The sequence below is a fragment of the Manacus vitellinus genome, unplaced genomic scaffold (genome assembly GCF_001715985.3).
Source record: "Manacus vitellinus isolate BGI_N305 unplaced genomic scaffold, ASM171598v3 scaffold_4_pilon, whole genome shotgun sequence".
Classification (NCBI taxonomy): Eukaryota; Metazoa; Chordata; class Aves; order Passeriformes; family Pipridae; genus Manacus; species Manacus vitellinus.
In genome coordinates, this window is record NW_021940604.1 from 41,995,704 (window position 1) to 42,012,500 (window position 16,797).

At 35.4% G+C, this 16,797-nt stretch overlaps 1 protein-coding gene across 9 annotated transcripts in view; it reads right to left on the reverse strand.

Annotated features, from left to right (window-relative positions):
* Positions 1-16,797, reverse strand: part of PHF3 (PHD finger protein 3) — a 51,005-nt gene that overhangs the window by 20,054 nt on the left and 14,154 nt on the right. For 4 of the 9 annotated variants that reach the window (XM_008921291.3, XM_029962787.1, XM_029962784.1 and 1 more), the window contains 2 exons: positions 11,181-11,342; positions 8,202-10,023 (listed from right to left, as the gene is read on the reverse strand). In XM_008921291.3, the coding sequence (XP_008919539.3) occupies positions 8,202-10,023; positions 11,181-11,342 (1,984 nt within the window). Of the gene's footprint in view, positions 1-8,201; positions 10,024-11,180; positions 11,343-11,589; positions 11,665-11,892; positions 11,977-16,797 lie in introns of those variants that run through there. The other 5 variants (XM_018077888.2, XM_029962785.1, XM_018077887.2 and 2 more) reach the window with 3 other exon arrangements.

A 16,797-nucleotide genomic window follows, 5' to 3' on the forward strand; every position in this document is an offset into this window, starting at 1 on the left:
ATCCTAAGGAACATGATTCCTAACCTATGTATGTCCCTATTCAGCCTAGGATCTGCTGACTTACCAACTCTGCAGAATCATATAAATATTACAGAGGGTAATACTTAGAGCAACTTTTATTCTCCAGAACTGCAAATAAATGTTCCAGGTGGCTTGATGCAGGTATTGTACTTAAGAATACAATACTGGTATCTCAAGAAATGAGAATTCTTAATAACAGGGGATGTTTGAAACAAGAGAACAGAAGGAAAAACTGTATCTTTACGTTCTGTCCTTCCCTACTCAAAATACATCAGGATTAAAATTCTGTTGAAGAAAATAGTATTTAGATGCAAAATGAGTCTGAGAAGTTTTAAATTTCCAGCAGATTGAGAAAAAGCCTATGATGCTCTTTGCTAGATTTAAAGAAACCGGTTTTTAATGTAGTTTGTGAAGAAAACTATTTTCTCATTTTTAATTTATTTCTTTTTCTGAGCTGTAAGTACATTTATAGTATTACTGGTCACTAGCAAACAATATCTGTCCATCTACTTCATAATTTCAATTAGGAAGGCAGATGTTCCTTCACATTTTGTCAATATCTCAGTCTTTTCAGATCCACATTCCAGCAAAGTTCAAATACAAGAGAGGTAACAGTAGGGCACAATTACTTCTGATGGTCTTACCAGAGTAATACCATAGAATTCAAAAGCACAACAGAAAAACAAGAAAGAAGCGATGGGACTTCTACAGAAAACTGATTGCTCCTTTCTGAGAGCCTAGAGCCAAACATGCAAGGGCAGGATATACAGCATGAGTGCCTACTCCACAACTGCAAGGGTCCACAAGCAGATGCTTTACACAGGACACATCTTGTACCATTGCAAGAAAATACTAGTAAAGCTCTGGGAACACTGAAACCAGTTGCAAAAATTCCACACTTTAAATTTCCTGCAAAGCTGAAATAAGATCAAAGCATACAGTCAGGTGCTTCATGCTTGAAGGATATTTTGGTGTAATAAGGAATTAATGCTTTTTGTTCAAAAATAGAAGGAAAACAAGAATACACCATCATGAAGCCACAATTGCTACTAATTGAATTTTTATTAAAATATATGGGGTTTTTTCACCAGTTTGTAAATTCAGGCATTGGAGACTAATTTGTTAAATAAGGAAGACAGATTGCAGCCTTTAGCAACCAAAACAAACTTTTGATTTAATATTTAGAAAATGGACTACATTTGCAGAAGAGATGAGACTGAAGTACACAAGATGCTGCACAACTTCAACTTTAAACTGACAGCACGTGGATTTTTTCAGCTTAGTTCACACATAATAAGGGGGCAATAGAGATGGTGTATGATATAAGTAAGGCACCAGGATAGGCATCCAGTCTTACAACTTTATTTTAAGATCTATCAAATAAATAAATAATAAAATTTTTAAAAGTTAAAAAACCCTACAATTAATTCAGCTCAGAAAAGATCAGTCTTCTCTAAGACTATACACCAAGACTGACAGATGTCATTCAAGCCATCTTAAGCAAACTACTGAAGATCAAATATTCATTTGGCTTCATTCCAGTCTTCACAACAAGGGTTCAATTACACGATATTTTAACACACACACAATAAAACTTGAGAATTCAGGATTCAGAAATCAAGACTACAAAGAGAATCAGGAAATGTCCATGAAGCCTGTACCATAAAACAGAGTGTAATGCTTACAATTGTTTTGTTTAAACCTAGTTACACAAAATGGTAACAAAAATACCGGTGCTGCCTGCCTAAAAAATTTCACTATTTCTACTAGTTGTTTTTTTTTCCACACTAGTGAACTGCAAGACTGCAACTTTTGAGACTATGAGAGAACATACTGATTTTGATACCAGTAATGTAAATAATCCTTTTTACCATAAGGCTACTTGTACATCTTTGTCTTTTCACTCGTTTGCACACAAAACAAAACTATGATTTGTAACAACAATTATATAATTGTGTCATGGGTAATGTTCAAAGACTAAAAAAGGGAGTCAAGAGAAACTGAAGCCTGGCTTGAAGGATCAAGGATGTCCTCTTGCACAGTTGTCAGTTTTGACTGAAGAGGTTCTGATATCTTGGACTAGCAAAACATCAAAGTTTCTGACTGCAGATAGCTTCAAATTTGAAGTGCAGGACTTTTACCCATGTTGTAAGGCTGGATTGGAAGATGTAAAGCTGAAAGAGAAAGAAAAATGTGTTTTAAAATATTAAGTCACGCCACATTCAATAACAGAATTGCTTCACTGGACTTTAATATAAAAACAATTTTTTTAAAGAAAAATTTAAAAAGAACTGATAGGTGACAGCAGACAACACTATAGCTCATTGGAACCTTTGCACAGAGCACGTTATTGTTTCATTCCTTTAAAGAATCCCCTTCGGAGTCCACATACCAGCATGAAAAGAGGCACCTTAAAATCAGAAAGCAATAGATGAAACATCTCTTATGATTGGAAGCCTTTCTTTGGTGTGTTATTTGTAGTAAATTAAATTCATTCCTTAGATGAAGAACTCAGGCTTGATTTATTTTCTAAATATACAGGCCATATTTTAAAATTAACTTATGCAAATTCTATTTATGTAACAGGAGCAAGTTTCCAGAGAAATTCATTACCATAAAATGGGCAGAAACCATCTTATTCATAAAACAATTTTTCATTGTAAAGCTAAACTTAAGAGTAAAATAAAAGACAAAAAATTGGGAGCTGTCAGAGTAGTTCAGTGTGAGCCAGTAATCAGCATTTTAAGATTAATTAATAATGTAAGTTGCACTGTCACAGAAAATAATTTATTGCTTCCCTTTAGTCCTTCACGTTTGTGGCACACAGCATAGGGGAAAAATACAATAGGACTCATATCTTAACCCAACCCCCCACCCCCAACAAACCAAAAAAAAGAGCAAACCCAACAATTCAAAACATCACTTTAACCCCAAACTCATGCAGGAGTAAAATCACTGTTCACACACTTTTTAAAGACTCGAGTATCTAAAGCACATCCCACCTGCATCTCCCTCCCTAAATGTTCACCAAATTTCTACAAAATCTGTTGTAAACTTGTAGTAACATTACAACTGTGTCTCAGCTGCACTGATGCTACAGTCCAGTCCATGTTAAAGCAGAGACATTGCATGGCAGCAACTGGTTTTCCTTCAGCTTATTTAATAAAGAGGTTAGTTGAGAAGAAATTCATGGCATGGCAGCTTTAGCAGAGCATATGTTCCACACCAGTATAGCTCAATTAAAAGCTCAAGCTCTGTCAAAAAACACAGTCTTGTCAGAGTAGTTCCACTTATTTGCTTTTTGACAAATTCTAACACAGAAGACATGATTTTTCAGGTTCTGATCTTCTAGAAAGAACAACCAATCTCAAGCAAACACTATCAGCAGATCTTTGGCACAGAATTTGTAGCACAGGAAAAGACACTGCAAACTTATTTCCTAAGTATTAAATTTTAATAACCCAACTTTAATGCAATATAAGTTCCTTTTTTTTCTTAAAGGCACAATTTTCTTTGCTTTTCATTTTACAGGAACTTCTCCAAAAAGGAAGCAGGAAAAAGACAAGCAACTTTATGCTTTTTGAACTAAAGGTAAATTCATGAAACAAGCCAAACAGCAAAACCAAAACCACTGAACTTCCCAAAAACATTGAAAAAATTAGTACATTTCCTAAAATTAGTTACAAATCTATACAAAAAAAAAAATCACTAAGGGAAGCTTCATTACCAGTGGATTCTATCCACATGTTGCATCTTGCAGGATCAGTGTCATACACTCTACAAACTGCATTTATAAGTAGTTTATATTTATGCACATCTTTTATAAAACCCTGTTTTAGACAATTTATGGTATCCATTTGCCTGACTCCCTAATGCTACAGTTATTAATAATAATCCTACCAATACTACAGCATAGTAATATAATCTGTATAAAGTCTACTAATAAAATTATATAACTGTAAATATAAATCACAGTGAAGTCCTTCCATTTGTTAATTATACATTACAATGCTATTCTGTTTATACTGTCATTCAGCTGTGGGTGGACAAGCAAGATAGCTTTTAATATTGCAAGGCTTTTCACAGTGGAAGAAAGTAGTAAAAGAGGCAGATAACTTAAAACCATCATCCATAACTGTAAACTGATGACAACTTGCATAATCTGCAGTTTAGCATACTCATACTATTCAATGAACATTAACTAGAATTAAGGCACCATCATTATTATAATTATTGTTCCTCTTGAAGAATGGTCTCACAACAGATCATTTTCTATATACAATCCACCCTAAAAAAAAAGTGCACATGTAATTTAAGGATCATAATAAGTTTGGAACCTTAAACTCCTTCCTCAACCACTCTCTTTTGTACTGGCTGTGCAAAGTGTATGATAACCTGATTCCAATACAGTTTACTGATAATTAGCACTATTTTCAAAATACAAATGTCCTAATAATAATCCTTACTACAGGAAAAAACAGTTTGTAGATTTTTTTAATTCCATCCATCAGCAAAGTACTTTCCTGCATTACATTTGTGAAGAAACTTTTTAACGATGACGTGCAAAGCAAGAGATCAGACTATATCTTTGCTAAATCAACCTCTGCACTTCCCAATTAATCACCTTTTACAACATTACTAACTTTTCCTCTATATTAAAGCAGAGTTGAAATGTGGGGAAAAGGAAGACCCTAAGCAAAACTCTAGTCCTACATCACTTAGTTTTTCTGCAAGGTCTGAAAAGGTCGGTTTGTGTCTGACCACAAGATCTTTAATCTGTCCTCAGGAAAAGTAACTATCTGTGACAAAGCTTAATATTTTCAACATCATTTGGATTCATTAAGAATCTGAGTAGTAACTTCAGTCTGTAACATTTTTTATGTGGTATATATATCGATACACATTTCATATATAGATGAATTAAAATTTATGCATATTTGTTATTAGCTGATGAGAAAACATCTGACAGCAATATGGGAACACACTGGCAATGTCAAACATGCTGAAAACAATAGTGTGAGTAACAATAATTCAAACCTTTCACCAAAAAAACCGCCTTTCAGATGTGCTGAAGATTACAAAAAGTTAAATCATCATTATCTGACTTGCCCAGAAACACAAGGTTTAGCTTTCATACAAAAGAATAATTCCTTTTAGTTATGTAGCAAACGTGTATCTCTGAATGGAAATTGTCACAGCACATCAAGCAAACAGACTGAAAGAATTAGTCCTAAAGCCAAACATTGACAACTCACTCTCTGTGTAAATGAAAACATAGATACAACACAGCTATGCTGGTTACAGCTACCAACTCAGAGACAAGTGGAAAACAGAGTATGAATAGTCATTGTTCAAAGCCCAAGTGCCAAAGAATGATGATCTATTAGCAGAAAGAAAACAGGCATTGTCTCTTACAAAGCAAGACACGTTATAACTTGTGAACTTTTTTGATTATGCAATTTGAATGTCTGTAAAATGGGATTCCTCCTGTCCCAGCCAAATCCATTATATCTGCAGTGCAAGGGAAGTGCATTTTCACTTTCCATGTGGCCAACAAATTATTACATGTATTCCTAAAAACATAAATTGACTCCAATTTTCAGGTGCTGATCTGGAGGCACAGTAAGATTACTCTGGGGCCATGTAAGGCCTACATAAGCATGGCCCTTTTGGAAATCCGTACACAAAGAAAAAAAATCTGTACACAAGATGACATGATCTCCAGACATTACCTTCAACCTGAATCAATTTTCCAAGTTTGGTATTACAGTAACAACAAGTTAGTGGCTTTGCATTTATTACACGCAATACAAAAAGATTCAAGTGACTACTATTCCGCACCCTGAATTTTTTAACATGCTACATTAACATGACATACTGCAAAACTCCTTGCACATTATTTCTCAATTTGGGGCTGCAACTTCAGTTCAACTTCTTTTTCTACAAGCAATTTGTACTACCACATTGGTAAAAATTTTTAAAGTTGAAATAACCATAGATCAGGATAAAACTACATATGTTTTTTCAGATCTTCGCTCTGCCCTTGATATTTGTTGAACCTACAGTCGTTTGACAGTATTTGTGTCTCACACTTTCTCATCTTCCCTTACATAATGAACAGAGAAAAAGGGAAAGAGGCTAGGTAAGCTGTTTCAAAAGGGAAACAAAAACTGCTTGAAAAGTAATCCAAAAAGCAAATGAAAAAAACCTTTCCCTAGAGTAAACTTTGATAGTTTTGATGGTTTTTCAAGAGAGGGAACTGAAATTTATCATCTTACACTTTTTCTCTTTGGCACTGCACTGGAAGTGTTTTCTTATTCTTCCATCAGTAATTAAACAAGGACAAAATGACAAGGCACTTGAGATAAAAGTTTTGCTTCCTCTTGTATCTTAATGATAGCAAGTGAATCTGAAAGGTTTCAGTTATTTGTAGCATACAACTACAAAAAAAAGTAATTTGAATAAATTAAAACTTCAGTACTTAAGACTAGTGATGATAAAAAGTGCTGCACTGACAGTCTTAAATCTTCTGTTATTAGGCATAGGGCTCAATACCACAAGTTTCCTCACATTGTCTCTGTCACATTCTATACACAAAAATTCTGTGTTTATGTACTAAATATCTTTCTACAGATTTAGCAAATCTGATCTTCTGCTAAAAGGGCCAGTTGAGTCGTTTTGCAATGCAAGCACATAAAATAACACAATTACAATACAAAAAACCTAAAACACGTAAGACCGACATCACAAAAATGAGGATACCCATAACCACCATCTGTGGCAACTCATGGGCTTTCTCAGCCCAACCTCAGCTGGTGATTCATCCACTACACAATTCTGGCAGCACTAAGAGCTGGTAATGCAAAATTGGGTTAATTGCATTTAATACTGTATCAATGCATATACGTGTATCTTCTGCAACATTACTTTGACTTCATAAACTAAAATAAGAAGATTTAGTTCGGAGTTACTGCCACATCTTCCCATACCAGTTAGATCCATTTAGTAATAAAAATCAAGACTTTCTGAACTCCAGCAAGGCATTCAAAAAAGAAAACCCATAGAATGCTTAAATATTAGCAAATATAGAAAGAATGTAGGACAAGTTCAACTCAAAGTTGAATTTTTAACAGCTATCAAGAAGTTTAAATCTTAAATATGTATATTTTGCTTTGAAAATATCCAGCAAACCTACTGTTAATTTTTTTCATAGGCCACATTGATGTAGTCATTATAGCTGCACAGTAAATGAATTTTAAGGTGTTTGTTTATCAAATATGATACAGTAACTCAAAGCTAACAAGGGTTCTTCTTAAATACTATGAATGCTAAGAAAAACCCTCAGGTACCAAAGGTAGTTGTTCCATATTTCACTGTGATGTAGGGAGTTCTAAAGCACAGTCACTGAAAATTACTATTAAAACTTTCTCTCACATAAGCAAAGGACTAATCAGAATCATCTTCAATTTGATATTAAAAAAACAAACGTAGGCTAGCAGGTACAACTGCAACTATGAAAACTCCCTCATCGTTAGGTTTAAAGGCAATTTCAGATATGCCTACATGGATGTTTTACGGGGGTTTTTTTGAGACTGATGTTCTTCCTTCTCCTCTCCCCACCCCCTGCCAACTACTTAATTACTATTACATGAAAGCCTCACAGCAATGATTACATAAATTGAAAAAAAAAAAACCCTCTGAATCTCTAGGTATTAGAATTGTACTTGTACCAGACAAAATCACATGTAAACAACTATTTGATTTTTTTTGGTTGATGGTGATCCTTCGACTTAAGAGGTCTCTGGAAAGAAGGAAATTACAATCTGGAACATAGATATCTTAGTCTCATTTCCTTTCTATGAAAAAAAGTCAAGTTTAAAGCGCATAATTTAACAGCATAGCAGAATTATACATTCATCAAAAAATGTATTCATATAATAAAACATTTATATTCAAACTTCTTGGCTAAACCAGTTTTTAAGTTTTTAATGCTCTATCTAAAACACTAAAAAAAAGTGTGAGTGTAAAGGAAATTAACTGACAGTATGACACACAAGTTTCCCTTACAAGGCTATGATTTTTTGTTTTGGCACCAGCAGCAGGAAACATTTGGTAAGAGAGGAAAAAAAATTATCTTTTGAGACCAATAATAAATTCCTAAGACACAAAGCCACACACACCTGTTGCCATGTGGCTTTTTGCAAAAGCCACACTGCTTGCTGGGCACCCAAACATGTTTACTTTCACTAGCAGAGGTATGTTCCAAGCCTTCCCTTCTAACAGTTGAAATGTTATCTGGAATGAACAATGGAGGTTCATCAACTGAAAGACTTTTGCTACTTCTTCTCTGGCGAGGTTGGACAGTCTTATCATTTCTTTTTGATTTGTTTTTTTCTTTATCATCCTCTTTCAGGTGTTCTACAACAGGGTGATCTTTTGTCTCTGTCTCTTCCTTTGTGGAGCTATTTGTTTTTAGCCCAGTTGCAAGCTGGTGTTTCTGCCCGTGGGCTTGCTTCTGACCAAGATTTGAAACATGCCCTGACAACGAATGCACAGAGTGGTGGGTATCTTTAGAACAGCTTTGATGAGTAGGAGATTTCTCACTTGCTCTTTGAACTGATGACTTCTGTGTTTGCCCAGAAGCCTGGACTCGGGGTATTTTCTTCAGCAACGTATTACTCTGCTTTTTTATGGTCATTCCTGAAACACAGCTCTTTGCTTTCAAACTCAGATCAGATTGTTTCTTCCTAATTTTAACTGGGTTATTTGGATGCTGATGACTCTCCTGCTCATCTGCATTCCGCTTCAGACCTGTTGAAGATGGACTGTGAACACCCGAAGCAGTAACACCAGCTCTCGTTCTTGAACGCATCACTTCTTGTTGCACTGTACCCAATTTCTGCCGAGTATCTGCAGTCAGATTTTGTTTATTCTGTACTACAGATTTACTATGCCGAGGTCTAATATTCTTTTCATATTTTGTTGAAATGCTAATTTGTTTCTCATCATCCTGAAATTTTAATGCCTCTGGGCCTTCTACTTTAATACTACTGACCTGATGCTGTATGTTTTGGTTTGTTTGGTCAAGAACAGTGCTTTCTAAAATGCTATTTCCTGGGTCAGCAGAAGTCAACTCTTTTCTTTTTAAGTCTTTATTATCAAACTCTGTACTGTCCAACAGTTTCTCAGATGGAGTTACAGTTTTCTCCACTCCCTTGTCATCATCTCCAGCTTCTGTTACACATTTCTTTACTGACAGTGTATTTTCATCAAGAACTTCCACATTGTGGGAAGCTAAACTACAATCAACCCCCTCTTTTATAGAGCTAGACAAATCTGAAAAGGTGTCACAAATTTCATTTGGATTCACGCAAGTACTAGATGGATCATCAGCTTTTCCAGTTACTCCAATTTCATCATGCTCTTCTGTTTTCTTCTCTGATTCCTCTGCTTTATTATCATCAGTTTTTTCTTCTGAAGAATTTCCCAAGTCCATTGAATCAATCACATCATTTGACTCATTTTTAACTGGAGTCATTTCAGTATCTGCAGATACTGAACAAACTGGCTCAGCATTCCCAGATTCAGTCTTTGTTGCAACCTCTGCTATTTCCTTTGTTTCTCCAGAAGGAGAACAGGCTCCTATAAAATTAGCACAACTTAACTCTTGGGATGTTTCCTGGACTTTTGCCTGATCAAGGGTTTCAGACTTCACTTCATCCACATCTTCAGGACCAGGCAGACATTTTGTATTACTTTGGGATGCTGTTACTGCTGCTGTTCCTTCGGTCTGTCCTGATCGTCTTGTACTACGCCTAACCTCTTTAGGCTGCTCTACTTTCGAGGGTGCAGCAACATCTGTCTCTTTAACTGGACTTCTCTCTCGTTTCTGTCCACTTTTTGGAGCAGATCCACCTTTTACAGACGATTTCTTGGTACTAACAGGAGGAGCAACATTCGAACGCTTGGCCAGGGTGCTCTGTCGGAGACTCCGTACTGATTCTAGGAAGGGAAAAAGGAAAGTGCCTTAGCTATTCAGCTTTCTTCTCTTTGCAAACACAAGATTTACCTAGAATAGAGCTGATTTACCCCAATTTAGGTTACTGGACACAAAGAGAACTTAAAACTTAGTTGTTTACTAAACTTAAAAAAAACCTACTAACCCAAAATACTTGCATTTCAATTTTGCACTGCCATAGTTTGGATGTAAAATCTCATTACTCCAAAGGCTAAGAAAGTTCTGAGTAGTATATATAAAACAGAATATATGATAAAAAAACAATCAAAACCAACTGTACTTTTCTACCACTCAATCTTTTCTGCCTCAAACAAAATTTGCACAAGTTCTATTGTGATTAGAAGTATAACTATGAAGTTTAAAAAGCTTTTAGAGAACACAGTCTATGAATCCAAGATCCAGTCACTCTCACTTCATGACATTTCTTACATTTCCTAAACAAGAAACCATTTTAGTGCCTTTTTAAAATGCATATTCACCAACTTTGTACCACAGGCTCTTATTTAAAAATTTTGATCTCCATATTGAGTAATTTTATCTTTTTAACTCAACCTGCTCTAACGGGGATAAAAGCAGAGTGGTAAATAACTCCACTAGTTCAACAAGTTAGAAAAGCCCTAACTATAATCAATTAGCTACCACAAAGAATTTAAATATTTTATTAAAATATTCATTAAGTATATTGAGATATTTTGATGAAAGAGTTTATAACTGCAATTACCATAACTGAATTTAAAGCAAAAAGAAAATACCCAAATAAAAATGAATAGAATCAAAATTTTACTTGAAAATAGAGACATGCTAGCATAATATTTCAATGCTGATTTGCTACTCTAACATACTTTTGTTGGTGAGGAACCACAGTGCTAATTTGATGCAGGTAAAAGCATCAAAGTCTCAAAAATTAGTTTAAGGACCACAAGGCATAAGGAAGACATTAAGTATTTTTTAAAGAAGAATTCTAACTGAGTCATACCCTATGGATGCCAACTTCTAGCTGCAGTGCATGCAAAGGGAATTGTCTGTATTTGAGTTTACACAAGCAAATTGCAAAGCTTTACTTTACATTTATAAATGTTGGGGGGTGGGATTGTAAAGATTTAATTTACTTCAAACATGCAAACATATAATCTGTGATCACCTTGTGCCATTAAGCGTGGTGATTTCCTCGGTGATGTGACTGATGTTTCTTCAGCACGACTCCTCAAATTCCTGTGAGGTAAAACAAGCTCATCATCATCAAGGGTGTCATTACCACTCTCTTTAACTCCTTCTTCATCCATAGTATCATCCAGGCTAATCACTGGAAAAAACAAACAAACAAGAAAGAGCCTAAAACTTAAAATGATCAAAAAAATGTTGTTGCTGTAATGCTGAGCAAAACAGGGAAAAATAAATAAAGTGGCCACCGAAAAACAAACAAAAGGGGGGGGAAATGAAGAAATGCAGGACAGAAAATTCCCATGTGAGGCAGATTCAGTGCAGAAGAAGCTATCACCCAAAGCTTAAAATTTTTGTAGATAGTCCTTATAGTTTTTTTGTGGACTCACATTTTTGGGTTTTTTTTTGCCACAGGAAGGTCCCCAGTCTTAGAGGATCAGCTGTCCCTCACTGTCCCTTCCCACCTAAGAAAAAGTGAAGAAAGGTAAACAGCAGAAAGAGCTGATCCAGGAGTGCATAGTTTAAAATCACAGTTTTCTCACAGGATATAATTTTAAAAGTTTTAAGTCCCAACCACATCACATATCTGGATCTGCAATGCCTTTTTGGAAGAGCATTAAGTGCAGCAAGCACCTAGTCTCCCAGGAGAGACAGAGAACATTGTCTTCAGTGAATTCCTGTCTTCCACTAACCTGAGAAGAATCCCAGAAGTTGCTCCTGAAAACAGGTTTCTTAAGAAGCAGTCAGGTCACTGTAGGAGCCATTCTCCTCACTTGCTTAAAGTTTGGTTCTGGAATGGTAACCTCTCCTGTCCCAAGACCCTGTGTGTGATTAATGAATCCTGGTCCCCCCCGTGGGATGCAAAGTTTGTGAGATCAAGCCAAACGCCCAAGTGATTCTACAAAACATGTAGGATGGTCTGACAAGTACAACACAGACTCCAGTCAACCAAATATGCTTTTTTTTTACTATTCAGACACCTACCTAGAAGTATTTTTAAGATAAACTCATAGGAGAGATATAAGATATCTAAAAAATTCTAACTGCTTACTTAAAACTGATATAAATTAATACCCCTGCCACAGAAGTCAAAATAAGCAAGAAGTTAGTTTAAAAATTCAAAGGTTTAATTTATCTCAGAAAATCTGTCAATTCCTGCTCCTTTTCAAGTCTAATGTTACTGCAACTTAAAAAAACAATGCTCTAGTGAAGGCTTTATATACTTTGAAAATAACAAAATTGAAGTTGCAAAACACTGCTAAAGCCTAACAGTGATGAATAACCAAGTTGATCAGGACTGTAATTCAGTCTACAATCACTTGCCATGAAGAAATAAAAAAATAAAGCAACCAAGCAACCTGTTAAAAGTTCAAATATTAGGAAGTTTTTTAACAGCCTCTTAAGGAAGGCTGACCTTGGTACCCAGCAATCAGCACTCTGGATGTCCACAGTTAGATGGCTGCCAGGAGCTGAAAGCCAGAAGTTTCTTAAGCTGACAACTCATCGTCATTCATTTTATTTTAACCATCATTTTTAGGCACTGAACTGTACACACCAGTTACAAGGAAAAGTGTGTTTGCAGAAACTACTGGCAGCTTCTGCTTTCCAATCCAGAGCCACCTTTACGTCTGTGCATGTGTACAGACATACACAGATATAACACACAAGCTGCAGAGGACTGATAATGTTGGGCTTACTCCACTCAGCAGTGTTCCTTAATCACTTATTTGCTATAAGTTACATACTGGGAAGGACACACTGGCAAAAAGATGGCATTTTAACTGCCCCATTAGACTTTATTTTCTCCTACATATCTAATACTGGCTATTGTCCAAGATGGCAAACTGAACGAGATGGACCCTCACCCTAACTCCAGCTACCCATTCTTATGTTTCCAAAGACTATGCCCTCCCAACAGGTCTTCACTTTGGTATTAGTTTTCTCATAATGTTCCTACAATACATGAAACCGGTTTTCAGGAACAGATTGTGACAAAGGAGACTCCTTTCAAATTCAATTTTGTTTCTTCTGTGTAGAAACAAACTACTAAGCTACTGAAGACAACATGAAAAATAAAAACTATTCAGACAGCTTCTAAAACAGCTTTGCAGCATATTTCAGGGCTGACATTAGAGCCTCAGGTTTTACAATGCTCTTGCTCAAGTTACTGAATTCATACACCCTCCTTTATTAATAACAGAAGGGACAATTCAGTCCACCATTGACAGACAGTCTGAAATATTAGAATTAAAGCATTTTCATACTTACAAGACTCTGTGCGGTAGCTTTAATTTTACAGAGGAATTTGAAACACAGAATCCTGCTAATTTCAAACCACCTGAGCTACAACTCAGCTAGTACAGACAACCTCATGAGGCCCCCGGATGAGGAACATTCGACACAGACCCTGCTGGGAAGAGAAGTGACAGAAAACAGCAATAGATACAGAGAAGACTAGGAAAGTAAATTATGAAAGAGAAGTGGAGGTAGAGAAACAGCACTGGGAAAAGTAAACCAACAAAAGCAAAATGGGAAAGAACTTAAAAAAAGATAGAGATGATCTCAGTAACAAATATCTAAAGATTATCTTAGTAATAAATATAGAAATCAGAAGAATAAAAGATAAAAGGAAAAATAAAGAAAAAACATATCTGAAGAGGGAAAGTTGTACACCAATGTACAACTGAATGGACTGAAAATAAGAAAAATACAAATCACATTTAGTGGAATTTTCCATGCAGTGGAAAAGGCACCATTCACCTTCAACTTACTATTTTGAGTCTCTCTATGTAAAGGTTCTAAATTTCGAAACTACTGTGCTGTACTATTCACTCATTTTTATATATGTTATACAATAACAGAATAACATACAATAAAAATAGTTTACTTGCAAATTAAAAGTAATACTTTCCATGTGCTAAAACAAAAGCATAATCATTTTTTAATTCTTTAGTAATGTAAAACTGAGGAAAAACAAGCCTTACTTTCTGGAGAAAGAGGAGGTAAGGAGAAGAAAACACCCCTAAAAACATCCTCAAAAATTCTGATGTTTATAAATCTTTATTTTTATTAACATAAATATTCCCTTAATTATTTTCAGCCACAACTAAGACAAAAATATTCAGAGTTTTGACACACTGATCAAGGTAAATCTCAACTGTAGAAATAAATTTCTTTTTTGTAGATGTTAGTACTGGACTTCTCTTCCTTAGGTGACCCCACGGAACAGAATATCACTGTTTCTGCTTTGCATTGTTGTAAAATGCTATATCCAGATGAATCACGCTAACAGCAGGGATGTGCAAGTTCACAGCAGATTCCATACAGGCATCACAAATTATATGGAAATGGTTGAACATTTTAAAATTTCTACTGTTTTATATGTGAACACCAACATAATAACCTAACATTATGCTTCAATGAAAAAAACAGTTACCGTCTAAAACAGCAACTAACAGCTGTCCAGGCAAGTCTTCAGAAGAGCTAATAAACTAAAGTAAAGAAATGAAACATATGTAGATACTGACAAAGTATCACTATGTCTCAAGACTGCAAATGAAGATAGTATATTTTATATAAAAACATTTTTCCTATTGACATTTGTGATGCATATGTTCAAGAAACAGAATTAAAAGTACTCTTTTTTAAGAAAAAGTTTATTATCAAGAAAAATTAGTTGACTGATGATATAACTTACATAAAGAAACATGAAATCCTAATTCTTTTACAAGAGTTTGCCTGTAACCTGTTGAACTGAGAATTCGCCTGTCCGGACCTTGTACTGACTGCCCAGTGCAAGAAAACAATCAAAGTACCATATAAAACACTAACTAAATATTTGCTCCCATTCTCCATTAATCTCTACATTGTAAAGAGGTATTTTTCCCGTCTTTACAAAAAAGACATATGAAAATCAACTAGGATTAATAAACTTAATACAGCATGTATCTCAACAGAAGACTGCATATCCATTTTAATAAAGAGATGGAGCTACATCACAAGCCTACTGATTTGTAGTTCTTTAGCCACATAAGCCTATTACTTTGGAAATAAAGAGCAGTGAAGCACAAATTTCAACAACAAAGTAAAAACACCAAGTAAAAGCACCAAATCAAGCACTTTAAACTAAATCATTTTACTAAGAAGGGAGTCTTCACGCATTTACAAATCAGACAACTCACCTAAAGAAGGACCTAAAATGGGGGAAACAGGTGGTTTTCCACCTACAAATAGAAAAGCATGCAAAATAAACATTCTCAAAGTTCTCAATACCAACACAGTAAATTTAAATTTTATACAGGAAAGTTACTACCTTTGCCACAAGACACTGTGGAATTATTCACATGGACAGCCTGAAGGAAGGAAGGCATAAGGAGGTAAGAAAACTGAGAGAAACAACTGTATACCCAATTTTGGGCTGGAATCTGAAGATTATCTTCAAAATTACTTCATATGCAGGCGGAAAAATACAAGTACCTTTGGCTTTACTGAAAAGAGCCTGAAATGCCTAACAGTCAGACAGCACACTAGCTAAAGAAGTATTTCTAGTCAGAACAACTGGTTTGGCCCCAAAGATTCAGCAGGTGATCATGATTTTAGCAGAGGTTTCAACTGTACTCATGAAAACACAGGTTAAAACTAGAAAGAGTAGACCGTACTTGGGAGAAACACTTTCCCAGTAGCAATCCAGAGGGACAGGAAAAAAAGGGCAAATAAAAAGATGTCCCTAACACACTTTGTACATTCTTACAGGTTCAGTCTTCACCATTTATGATAAATACCTGATTTTATAAACATATCCATAAACTAAATTGGTTAAAAGCTTTATTTTAATATGAAATCCAGAAATGTCTCCAGATGATAGGCAATTAAAATTCCAGTCCCTGTATTATGTGTATAATAAATCAAACTGCCCCAGTAAATGACATCCTGAAAAGCTGTAGAACTCGTGATAGCTGAGAAGTACCAATTTTGTAAGAATGCTGATTATTTAGCTCACTGGCATGTGACCACTTTGACCTGCTATGCTCACAGGTGGCTAAGCTTCCAGCAAGAACAGAACAAAACAGAAAACCCATCACTAGGGTACCATACAAAGTTGAAAAAAATGTGTTGCTCTCAAGAGTTATGTCATATCTAAACTTCAGAGTTTCTACTTCTCATCAAGGAATTGCTCAGAAAGAGTGAAAAAAAACCAACAAAGCAACCCCAAACCCACACTTCCATATCCACTCACACCACCAAAACATTTAAGATGGCCAAGAGCTGTTCTATGTAATCTGCTTTCCTATGTTGGTCCATTCAGAGCTTGGAGGAACAGACACCTGATTAAATTGATAAAAAGAAGCAGAGAGGCACCTAAAATACAATTTGAGACCCTTCTGATTGCTTCAAGAACTTGGATTTCATTTGTTTCTCAAAAGTCTCATTTTGCCAAATTCTGTCCTTTAACTGTCAAGGAGAACAATTATATCCATTTCTAGTATCAACAAGAGGTCTTTCTGCTAATACCTACTTCAGACGGCCTCCATTACTGCTAAGCTCCTATGAGCTGCAGTGAGTAAAACCTGTGGATTGTACCTTGATTCACAAAAATA